The sequence below is a fragment of the Thunnus thynnus genome, chromosome 19 (assembly GCF_963924715.1).
Source record: "Thunnus thynnus chromosome 19, fThuThy2.1, whole genome shotgun sequence".
Lineage (NCBI taxonomy): Eukaryota > Metazoa > Chordata > Actinopteri > Scombriformes > Scombridae > Thunnus > Thunnus thynnus.
In genome coordinates this window covers 11,518,370-11,531,116 of record NC_089535.1, presented here as the reverse complement: position 1 = coordinate 11,531,116, position 12,747 = coordinate 11,518,370, and the positions used below count along the sequence as shown (strand labels likewise).

At 38.8% G+C, this 12,747-nt stretch overlaps 1 protein-coding gene across 10 annotated transcripts in view; it reads right to left on the bottom strand.

Annotated features, from left to right (window-relative positions):
• Window positions 1-12,747, bottom strand: part of mapk10 (mitogen-activated protein kinase 10) — a 34,191-nt gene that overhangs the window by 6,716 nt on the left and 14,728 nt on the right. For 8 of the 10 annotated variants that reach the window (XM_067575007.1, XM_067575013.1, XM_067575012.1 and 5 more), the window contains exons 4-9: window positions 9,480-9,609; window positions 8,953-9,011; window positions 8,269-8,407; window positions 6,507-6,672; window positions 5,465-5,536; window positions 1,890-2,072 (exon numbers count right to left, since the gene is read on the bottom strand). In XM_067575007.1, coding sequence (XP_067431108.1) covers window positions 1,890-2,072; window positions 5,465-5,536; window positions 6,507-6,672; window positions 8,269-8,407; window positions 8,953-9,011; window positions 9,480-9,609 — 749 coding nt within the window. Of the gene's footprint in view, window positions 1-1,889; window positions 2,073-3,213; window positions 3,286-5,464; window positions 5,537-6,506; window positions 6,673-8,268; window positions 8,408-8,952; window positions 9,012-9,479; window positions 9,610-12,747 lie in introns of all 10 variants that reach the window. The other 2 variants (XM_067575008.1, XM_067575003.1) reach the window with 1 other exon arrangement.

The following is a 12,747-nucleotide window of genomic DNA, read 5'->3' as shown; positions in this document are numbered from 1 at the left end:
ACACACCATCCTTCTCCTACACACACTGACCTTCACTATAAATAGCTCTACAGCAGCAAAGCACTAACTGAACTGAGAACAGAGAAAGACAGATGAGCTGGGCGCACCCTCTGCGTTTTGCCTCAGCATCAACACGTCAATAAGAGAAGGATGGTAAATCTGTAAAATGACTCCGCTATCGCTCTACTTCTGCCTTTCCTTATTCTATCTATCCTTCTTTCCTTCTCTCTGTCCTGTAATGTGTCTGTCTCCTCCTCCTGCAGTTCTGAGTTACAAAAAAAAAAAAAGTGTTGTCTCTCTTATGTCTGACTCACTTCCTACCTTTGACAGTACAAAACATACAAAACAGCAGCACTTCAACCCGTGCTCCCTCACACCCTCCCACACACTCTCTCACTCTTTTTTTCTCTCTCTCTCTCTTTGGGGTACATTTCCTTTAACACTGTCACTCCAGCTCAGAGCAGCCGGAATACAAAAGTGATTCATGAAAATTTTACCAGACAGGAGCTTTGATGTAGAAGAAGTGCGACAAAAAAAAAAAAAAAAAAATCATATTTTGCTAAATCTCATAGGAGGGAATTTCCTTTTTTTTTTTTAAAGGTTACATTTCAGAAAAAAAGAAGTGATGTCTTGCTTAACCCTCGGCATAAGAAGTAGATTGAATTCACAGAGGATCACAAAACGGGCTTCAAAGAATAAATTTAAGTGAACATATTTCATGTTTCAGTTTAATATGGAGCCCAAGCACAAAAGTTTTATTTTCTATTTATGAAGTCAAAGTTGTGTTTACAAGTCATTACATCATATGTGTCAGGTTTTTTTTCTCTTTAATGACCATTAAAGCTGCAACACCACATCTATATTTATCAGACTGCTAAAAGTGAAATTTTGGATGTAAGTGTATGATAAAAGTACAAAATTTTCACTTTTACTCCTACTTGCAAACTCAAGAATATAAGTTATTTATCACAATTCTTATGACTTAAAATATGACATTTTAAAGAGCTCCAGAAGTCTCTTAAGTTGGTTAATATTAGATCCCAGATGGCTGCAGTACAGAAACACCAGAACACGACATTTAGTCTTCTATTTATATGTCATTTAAACATTTGCTTTTGCACTTATCAGTAGTGCAAAAAACAAGAATACATCTTGGACTGATTTAGTCTGTAGTAACTTTCCATTCATTCTTATCATCTGAATTGTTAATGTGGTACTAAATTATTTTTATTTGATTTCTCTGATGTACATTGTCTACTAGCAGTCGATTTTCTCTCAGCTTGGTTTTCTTTTTCTTTAAATTGGATCCCTATTGATTAGTCCCTGTTATATATTATAAATATATTAGATGATGCCACATGCTATACTGTTTTTGCCTAATCTTTACTGTCACCATGGCAAGCAGAGAGTCTAAACGGCTTTATAATTTATTGAACCCTTTAATGGACAGACATCAGATTTCTATAATGATTTACAGCAGACATTAAGGATTTAATCGCACCATCACAACAACCGGTGTTGGTTCTTATGCCCAGAAGTGTGGTATAAGTTATAAAAAAATATTTTTATGGTTGCTCTGCCGAAACATAACTATATTATAATAAATTATATATTTTTTTATGTTTCGGAGCTTCTGTAATTAACTGAGATGTTGGCGTGAAAAGGAATCTTTACAGTGTGGGTTATCACTGTCTTATGAGATCATCCTGGAAACACTGCAGAGCTTTAGACTGCAGTATGTGTATCCTTAAGACTACATAAATATGCAAATGAAGGACACATAATATACAGAGATAACATTTGATGGTATTATCAGACAGGGTACAATTGCACGGCTAAAATACAGTACATACAATAAGGCTTCGCTATGTAAAACTACAAGTTCTCACCTTTGAGTTTGTTGTGCTCAGAGTCAGCAGGGAAAAGGCAGTCAGGGAAGAGTTTGGGAAAGGTGAGGCCTGCATACTTTGGCCGATTCTCCACATAATTTCTCACTGTAGGTTGAAGCTTCTTCATGAACTCTGGTGAGGGTGTACCCAACTGCTCAATCACCTTGTTCCATTGATCGATGTCTGGCGTGGTGGGTCAGGATTAAGGGAAACACACATGGAATATGCAGCATCCAGTACTGTATGTCTAAATGTCAACTCAGGTGCTACCATCCCACAGTACAATTTGTATTTAGGACAAGTAAAGAATGGTTATCTTTTGATTTACTCATACAAAAGTTGGACTGATGATGATGAAGGGGATGAGACCAAATAAAGTAAAGGAAAATAAATAAGTATCATCACCAAGAATACAAACAAGATTGCTTACTGTACATTCAATGAGAAAAAGGTGATGTTTTGTAACATCAAGTAAAGTAAGATAATTTTGACAAGGCCTCAATATGTACTGTATCCCATTAATATTTCATCAATTATTCATTAAATTTAAGTATTACATTACTTTTACTTTCCTCAAAATCTGTCTCCAGTTTGAATCCATTTCCAACAAGTGATCACTTGTTCTTTAAGACATTACAGTAATTCTGTGCTTTGATATCTGCTTAAAATACTGGAAACATCTTCTGTATATTCATCCTTCAATGCTGAGCGCACCTATAAAGCAGGCATTGGGGTACAAAAGAACAGAGTAGCTGACGAACTTCCTGATGAGAACATGAGTTTCTGATTAACAAGAGACATGTATCCTGTACATGTTTTTGTGTGTGTGTGTGTGTGTGCATCTCCCTGTTGATAACAAATATCTCTTACCCCTCCACACACTCCAAATGACCCCCCTCCCCTCCCCATGTTCTCACAGAGAGTGCCAGTGAGGCAGTTAGCTGCCAGGGCCGACAGAGATCCCCATTACTTCATCTTGCTGGAACGCCACACACTTCCTTCCACCTCCTCTTTGTCTCCGTTGCACATTGGCCATGATCCATACAGCGCTCAGTCAGGCATTTTTTTTTTTCATACACTAAGGTTTTTATCCACGGCTCTTAACCAAGTTGCTAGATTCACTCAGACAGCTTGAGGTGTTTTGCTCGGTGTGTCAGTGCCAAAATCCTTGACGCTCCACTGTGTTTGGAGTTATTCATGTCTTCAAAATGAAGTGTCATGCACCTGAACGCAACTCTTCTCCAGAAAATGCTGCAGGATTTCAACCATATTCAGGTTTACATGTGAAACAGAGTGAGAGAGCTGGAGGAGGTCAGAAGGATACGGTCAGTCCCAGGGAACAGCACCGTCCCTCTTATCACCTCTCCAAAGATGCATCCAACTGACCACATGTCCACTGGGGGTCACACACATACACAGTACACACACACTCGCATTACTAAAAAAAAAATCACTTCTACCTCCTATATAACATATTTAGGGCACTTTAGATTAACGTTGTCATGACAACAATGAGCCAGCACAGCATTCAGCTGCTACTGAGAGTAGATCAACAACAATTAGTCGATGAATCTATAGGTCGATCGACAAATTAGCAGCTATTTTGATAATCGAATAATCGTCATTTTTCACAGAAAATGATCAAAATTTGCAGGTTTCTGCTTTTCAGACAAGAGGATTTGAAGCTTTAATGTGTCAGAAATGTTAGTAGGAAATAACCACAGACATTTTTCATTATTTTCTGACATTTTATAGACCATATCAATAATGAAAATAATTGTTAGTTGCAGCCCTAACTGAGAGAAAGTAGCTCACCATATGTTAATAACAAAAATGTGTAATACATTCATCTTGTGCCTCTTTTCCTCTCCTAAAACTAAATGCAGATAATAGGCAGGTCATCTACCATTCCTGCAACATGACAATATGTATCATTCATACTTAATGCCTTCATTCATGGCAATTAACTGTCTATAAGTTTCTTTTATACGCCACAAACAAAAGCACAGCTTTGCTCTTCCATTCAATAGTCATCACTCCATACTCACATATTCAACACACTGCAGAATGGCCACCAAACAGTCACTGTGAGACTCACTGAGCTGTGACTTGTGCAGAATGACTATGTGATTCTATATCATCATCTGACAGACACTCAGGAAGGTGCAGATAACTTCAGCCGGGTCAATACTTCAGGTCGAAAAAAGTATATGAATTAAATTAAGATTAGCAGCGGCAGGGGTTCCAGTCCAGAGCTGATCTATAAAGTGAAGATTAACAAAAGTGTGCGTGACTACACTTCATTGATCTACAGTATAAGAAAGGATGGAGTATTAAATGATAAGCATTTCAGGTCTTTGTGAGCGTAGAGACAGAAGGATAGGAGAGATATTGCAGAGCTCACTGCAGAGGTGTTGTAGCTCTCCAGAGCATTAATCTTGCAGGGACTCCATGTTCAGGGATGTAGAGACCAGAGCAGCAGCCGCAAGCACCTGCAGTGTTTCTTTACTGCTCGTCTGCCTAGCAGCAACTTTAAATCATATCTTTAACATATATCAATGATTTGCACCTTGCATCATCCTCGTTTTAATATTGTTGCAGTAGACACTAACATGCTAACAGACTGCACCTTTAACCTTTGAACTTTCCTCACACTGCCAAGCGAGTTCAACTAAGCTGCTAATAACAAATTCTTAAAATGAATACATTAATCATTCATTATTAATCCACTGAATGCTTAATGACTACGTCTGACTCACATATGTGGGCACTCTCAGATGGCGAGATGTACTTCACATGTGCTCACATGTGCACATGCTCAGCATGGGGACTATTTATCCAAATCCTTCCTAATGAAAGAAGTAATCTTGGGGATGCAATTACAGCCCCCTCACTGCAGGGGAACACACCAGGTAGCAATCCAGAAACACTCCAAGTAGCACGCACTTAAATATTCTGAGACGCAGAGAGAGAGGGTACTTCATATTGCTAAAATGTAAGAGTGAATAAAAGCGTAACATTCAAAACATACTGACAAGAGAACAAGATTAGATGGTGCTTGTTTTTATGATGTTATTGCAGGGTGTATTAAAAGTGTTAAAAGAAGATCAGTTGAAATTGACACGTGTTATAAAGCCAGCCAGATGTGAGTGTGATTTAGTTAGAATCTGCACCTCAGTAACATCCAGAGAACATCAGGCAAGGTACAGAAAAATCCTCAGATTCAATTTAACCAAGAAATGTAAAACGATGTTACCAAAGCAAAATTTGACCACAAAACCATGTGAAATGTACATTTTTGTTATTACTGCAACAATTATACATCTACGTTTTTTAAGGAATAATAGACAACATGCCTGTAGCTACTTCAGTTGACTCTCCAAGCATTTGGAGAAGTTTTAAAAGGCACTAAAAGTCCATTTTTAGTCAAAAAAGTTTAACATAAATGTTAAAGAATGATTGAATTTTCATTTAGATTTTGCTTAAATCCATTCTTCATTATTCACAAGACATAAACCTATGAACAATACATAGTGTTACCATTAGATAACATTGCAGTGTGTTAACAAGGATACAGTCCCGCCCAGGGAAAAGGATTTTGTGGCGCACCATTTCTCCCATAATGCACCCCACCGACCATATATCCACTGCACGCACAGAGGTGACGGCAAGACAAACGGGGAGCAAAAGAACAGAGAGGAAAGTAAAGGTTAGTGTTAGAGACATTAAGCCATCTGTGAGAGGCAACAGTAATTAGAAAGTAGCTGTTATTCAGTGCGGGAGAAATAATTAGTGTGGAGCGTGTTACAGGGGGATAAATTCAAATGACATACAGCTATAGACAGAAAGCAGAGCCTTAGAAGGACCAACTAGTGGCAGGAAATACAAATCCTTGGAGTGTACAGGCTTCAGTCAGCGTCCACTCCGCTAATGGGAGGAATATGGCTGATGAGTCATAGCTTAGGCTGGCATTCAATTACATGTGTGATGTTCTGGGGGCTTTTGATCAGTGACTCATACCTCCAACACTTCAGTTCACTTTAGCTCATTTGCAAAGTGGGACTCAAGCAGAATTTTTTTTTTTTAAGGTTTCACAATTAATGCCACAATAATTTACTTTTTTGGGTCGTTAAAGGATAACACCAGTGTAATTTTATCCTGTTTTTCTGACAGTTAACACCCACAAAAAGACATACGGACACATTTTATGCAACAGTCAGAAGCTCCTGCTGTCTGTTATACTGCAAGTAAGTCATTGGGTCCCACTGTTTTCATAAATATATTAAATACAGCTGACAGAGCCGTACTGCTGTCAGCTGTACAAGTAGATGTTGCTTCCAGTCTGTATTAACTTCCTCTCTTCAATGCCACCACAAGAATGCAATTTTGGGAAAACTATATATTTCAGCATTTGTTAATATGGTTTATCACTAAATTAGCATATTGGAAGTATGCTGATATTGTTCAGTCTCTGTGAGCTGATGGCAAATGCATCAGTGGAGGTTTCTATGTGCACTAATAAAGAATAATAAAATGACTCCAGTGTAATCCTTTAAAGATGTCTGAATAATTTGATCCATGCATGCTCATACACACTCAGTTCTCGTCAGTTCTCACCATTCTCCTTGTATCCCATGCCCAGGATAACCTCTGGGGCTCTGTAGTATCTAGTCACCACATAAGGGGTCATCATGAAGCTGGTGCCTGCAGTCCTGGCCAGACCAAAGTCCAGGATCTTCAGAGTGCAGTCTGACTTCACCACTATATTGCTTGGTTTGAGGTCCTAGAGAAGGGGGGAATAGACTGACATGAGAAACTGTATATTTAGGTAATTTACAAACCTTCTCTTCCACTGACAGGTTGGCAATGGAGAGTCTCTACTTCTCCCATTCAACTTGTTTTATGTTTAACATTGTGCACAAACCAATATGCTTAATTAAAAGGAAGCAAGATATATATGTAGCTGAGGCAGTATGAAAAACAAGAAGATAGTAATCAATTTGCTACCATAGGCTTAGGTTTAGTGTAAGGAGTAAAATTAAGATTTCTTTCAGTTTCTGTCTATCGGCACCAGTAGTGTAACGAAACGTAGTTGATCTGTGATCCGTAAGAATTGCCCCCCACGGGTTCGGCACATATGTGAACCGTGGATTAACTGCAAAATTTAATGTCTCGTTGGAGACAAAGTAAACAAACTGCTGTAAGCACAAGTCATAGACAGACAGCATGTCGCTAACAGGGATTTTGAAGAGCAACGACCAAACCAGTATCTAATGGGTCTGAAGTGACATCTGCAGGTATGTTCACATGCTGTGTAATGTGCTGCAGCTGAGCAGCTAATTGGCTATCTAGCTGCTAACTGACATTAGCGGTGCACTTTTCCCCAGTGAATGTTTATTTGATGGCTCGTTCGAAAAACTAAGCTGCAGGACAAGACGTGTGTTCATGTTTGTAAGTTATCATCAGGTTTGGATGATGTGGACACAGCCTATTGTTTCATTCACTACCATGTTTAAAGGAGGAAGGTACCATGCCTCATACTGCACTTCAACTTAACAATTGAGTATTGTATATTTCATATATTTTATTTAAACATTGCACATCTTGAATGTTGTTTTCATTTAAGACCATGGGCAAAAGTTCCTTGCTTTAAGTGTTTTACAGAATAAATGGAAAGCAAAGTTATGTTTGTCTCTCCCTTTTTTTTTCCCCGAGTCGTGACTCAAAACCATGATACGATCTGAGCCGTGAGTTTTGTGATTCGTTGCACCCCTAATTAGCACAATACTTAAGCTAGTTTACTTTCATTTTAATCAGAAACTGTAAACATTGAAACTGTGACTAATATTTTAGCAGTACACAGCTGTTTTTAAAGATATGATCTAATCTTCTTTATTATAATATTCACCTGTTTAATTTTTCTCTTTATATAAAGTACATACTTTTAATTCTTTTTTAAATTATTTTTCTCTCAGTTTGAAATGGCCAATCCTCAATGCATTGTGGTAATGTCCAATTCTCATGTTGACCCAGGGGGAGTCAATAGCTCCCAACCACCTACTTCCTTCACTGGCTTCCCATCATCACACCAACATTGCCAGTTGAAGTGGACTGGGCAGCCAGTGAAGCCAGAAGCACTAGCGATTAAACTCAGGTCACTGCAGTGTTTCCTGTGTACCACCTGGGTGCCCTTGATTGCTAAAATAGTGACCAAGGTGATGTCAAGGTTTATGCTACCTGAAGGTGCCTCCTGATGTTACACTATAACTTTGTGTCCCTACAGATATTTTTTTTAATAAACACACACACACACACACACACACACACACAACACAACCAATATTCGGTAGTGAAAGAAGAGGCGTCTGTCTTTTCCTACCCTGTGAATAATCCCTGCTGAGTGCAGATGTTTGATACCACACAGCATCTGGTAGAGCAGGTAGGACATTCTCTCATGGTCAAGCTCCATCTGAATCACCTGGCACAAGTTGGCATCCATCAGCTCCATCACTAGGTACCTGGGAAAAGGTGGATTTATTGATTCCCATATAGTTTGGTAAGGATACAGGGTAAACAACATGAAAGGAATTGTCATACAAAGAATATAATGGATTTATTGATTGTTTGATTATTTATTGTTTGGCTTATGTAGTTGTCTGCTGAACTAATAATATCTCTCAGTGAAAGTTATAAACCTCTCCAAACATATTAAGCATTCTGCAGCCCCTCCGAGACTTCGGGAAATGAAAATGGCTACAAATCCCTTTGCAGCACTGTTTACATAGAGATTGTTCATCATTCAGTATGAAAACAAGATACCAGCAGCAGCCTCAGATTACACCTACTTTCACTGACTACACTCCAGCAGTTTTGTGCTTTCACAACTGCAGGTGCAAAGGAGTAATGAGCACATAACGCATAATAAAATCAGTCCCTTTCTCTTCTCTGTCACATGACACATCAGATTAATTTGTACAAATAGACTTCCTTTGCCTGTTACACCAGCTAAATTAATAATTTTCATGGAAATGTAATTATGCAAACAAGGAGTCACTATACTCACACATCCTGGAATTCCTCTAATGATTTCTGTGGTGTGAAGACATTTAATAAACTGATGATCTGAAAGAGAGAGGAGGGTGAAAAGGATCAACATACAGTGGTTAAACATACACAGAAAAATGTGAGTTACAGCGAGGGACCGGGGACTGGTAAATGACCCTGATGAAGGACACTGCTGAGTGAGAGACTAAGTAAACCGAAGAAGTGAGACGGAACAAAAGACTGGGGATAAATGTGGAAGAGAGGGAGAAAAGAGCACAAACTGCGGCACTGGAGATTACATTCATGCCTTGAAGTGCTCTCTGTTTCAGTCTCCTGCCAGTTCGGTGCATTTCTGGAGGCATGGAATTTAGCACGGTCACAACATCACAGTCGCTCGTCTCCGTTTTGTAGCAAAGGGATTTATCGGGGACCAAAAATAGACACTGACTGGGGTACAGTTTGAAAATCTGCTTCATTCTTATAATGGATACATTTTTTCTGTTTTCCTGCATTCTTTCTTAACTCACATGAGCTTGAATCACTTACATTTTTGTGATTGACACATTTCATGAGCACCAATTCCCGGTATGCCCTCTTGGCATGAGTCTGGTTCTGGAAGGGTCTGCTCAGCTTCTTGATGGCTACATTTCTGTCCAGGACAGCATCATAGCCCGCACTGCAGAAGAAAAAAAACACAGAGAACAGCTCAGAGTTTTCCTTTAGTATTCATAGCTGGATGAATGTGTGTGATGGTGTGACATTGTGACAATCAATGGTGAATGTCACTGGTTACAAAATCAAAAAGGTGTTATTCACATCTCCAACAAAGACTCATGGAAACAGATAACTTTCTTTAAAACTCATAATCTATCTGTAAAACATTTTACTTCAGTGGTGTGACCTTGACAGAGAGACATTAAATTGATATTCAGTGCAGCTGTCAAGAGGTAAATGGCATTATGGCATTTTTTAAAATCACATAATCAAAGAGTCAGTTGCTTTTTTGCCAAGAGTTAGATGAGAAGATTGATATCATTCTGACCCAATTTTTTACCATTGGATAGAGCCAGGCTAACAGTTTCCCACTGTTTCCAGTCTTTGTGCTAAGCTAAGCTAACTAGCTGCTGGCTCTAGCTTCATATATACCATACAGACATGAGAGTGATATCAATCTTTTCATCTAACTCTCAGCAAGAAAGCGAATAAGCGTACCAAGCACCCCAAAATTTCAAGCTTTTCCTTTAAATCAATCACCTTACAACCATTCAGATGCTACAGCATACCATAAACACACCCAAATGTAATTATATTATGAAATAGTGATTCATGCGATTATAGTTGATTATAACATGATTATGATTATTTATGTTAAACAAATTGTACAATGCAAAGAAATGGAGACAGGAAATGTAGGTTATAAGTAGATGGCTTCTCTTCCCACAAAGTGGCTCAACCCATTTTGGAGGTCATTACAGTAAAGTGAGTTCTTTGCTGGCTCAACACAATCCCAACCCCTGAGTACCTCTGGGGATTTTGTCTCTTTCTTTGTGTAGATTTATGTTCATTTTCAACAAACAGCATTACACAAAAAGCAGCCATAAAAATGCCATGCTTAGCAACATGTTAGAGTGTGCCTTTTCTGACAAATTCTCCCTGAAAGACGCTACAAATTGTGTTTCATGGCGTCTGTACACAGGCTTACTACTGCAACCCTCATCAAGAACGATGCCGTGTGTGGGTTTGAGGACGGCTGGGTGGGATTCGCTGTGGTTCGTCATGTCTCTGTGAAGACTGCAGGCCGGGGATGATGTGTGACCATGGAAACAGTGGAGTCTTCATAAAAAAACATTGATCCGATAGGGATTTGAGCCAGTCATCACTTTTCAAGCTGAGTGAAAGATGATGTCATGACCAGCTCAACTACTTAAAGCCTTCATCCCTCCTAAGATGCTTCTGAAAGCTCATTCTGACCAAGCGCACGAGTCATAAGGGCAGAGATGTGCGCAGATTGGGAATTTTGTGGGCGACAACGCTGGCAGAGTGAGTCTTATCTGCGCCAGTGATACAAGTTTTCCCTCATTACCATGTTCTCCGGCTTTACGGGGGCAACAGTCTCCTGATTGCATAAGAAAAGAGAATATTTAATGTTGATTTTTACAGATAAGCTTTCGGATTGTGTGCTACTTTTATGCATATTGTAATTTTCTCTGTCTTTAGTCAGCTGTTGTGTCTGGCTGTCGGTGCAAAAGTCAGACAGATGTTTATTTAAATGTTATTATTTCATCTACTAAAGGATTATGCTGAAGATAATGCACCGTAAGCAAGTCCCTACAATTATTTTGTTATGATTTTATGACAAAACTGTAAAGTATTTTGATTTTTCCCAGCATAAATATATCATCATGTGTTAAGTTGTTGATGTGCTTGTTAACATCTACTGTAAATGAGACATACATGTCCATAGTGTATCCCATTTGATCTCTATAATCAGTAGGATATTATATCAATCTTGAGGGCTTTATGTACTTTGGTTGTGGTATTACTGTCACCATATGACACCAGATGACAGCTGTGGGTAGAGCCAAGCAGCACACAGCAGAGCAGGTTAAATTAGATTTGCACTGTCTCCCTGCCATCAATTGCTACAATATCCTTCAAATGGGCACAGTCCCAGCATTAGCAGTTACAGCCTGCCCGAGCTCCTTTGCGAATGCACAAAATTGCTTTGGAGCGGAAGCAGAGACAGGCTGAGGGCATGGGAAGCAAAGGAAGGACAATGAAAGAGGGCATGTGGAGGGCAGGGGGTTTTCGGGTGTTCCAACATTATATCGGACACGCTGGAATAAAATATGTCAACTTGTGTCATCCCAGGGAGGCTCTGTGAGACAGGTATATCACCACAGTGACACGGCATTAACATGAATATAACTTATAGATCTGTTTGGTCATTTGATGAAGGTAAGACGCATTCCTTTAAGTGGAGTCTTGGCAGTCGTTCCTCTGCATTCTGACAGGGCAGCCGTGAGATGAATTACAATGAATACGAGCTCTCTCTGCAATCCGGATTAAGGATTCACTTAAGTGCCCATCCTGTTAGGCCCTTATGGCCAACACATCCATATTCTAAACAGCAGATACAGTACATAATCAGCTCAGCTCTGCAAAGGCTACGAGCCAAGTGAATTAAAATACCATGATTGGTACTGAAAAACGCTGATCTCGATTCTTCTGTTAAATAAAGTGATTATAATTATTTGTAATATTTTAGGCTTTTTTTTTTTCCTTTTTCCTTTTTTAATATTTCTCAGCTTCTACTGAGAAATACTGCTCCTGATGTTTCACTATATCTTAAGTGGCAGCAACAATGCTGTTCACTCTTATTTATTGCTTACTGTTATTTACAAAATTCATATATTACACATAACTACTTCATTAGTTCATAAGAGGAAGCAGATGCTCCTCTCAATTGGGTGCTCTGTCTCAAAAGTCCATCCATCAGTCCATCAGTGCATCGATTGCAAAACAAATTCACCAAAATTAGACACGAGGAGATTTTTTTTCAATTTTTTACCACTGCTGCGTTGCTGTTTTTTTTTAAATTTGTTTGAGAAATAAATACATCACCACTTCTTTACTTTGTGGTGCAGCTAAAACGCATGATTCAGTACTTTTTAACAATGTTAATCACAGGTATATTCACATTAATAATTGAAGACTGTTACTTATATGTTAAAATAAGAATTTTTGTGCTTCTCGACTGATTATACTTTGAAATATTGGTCAAGAGATGCAACGATTAGACAATTAATTGCAA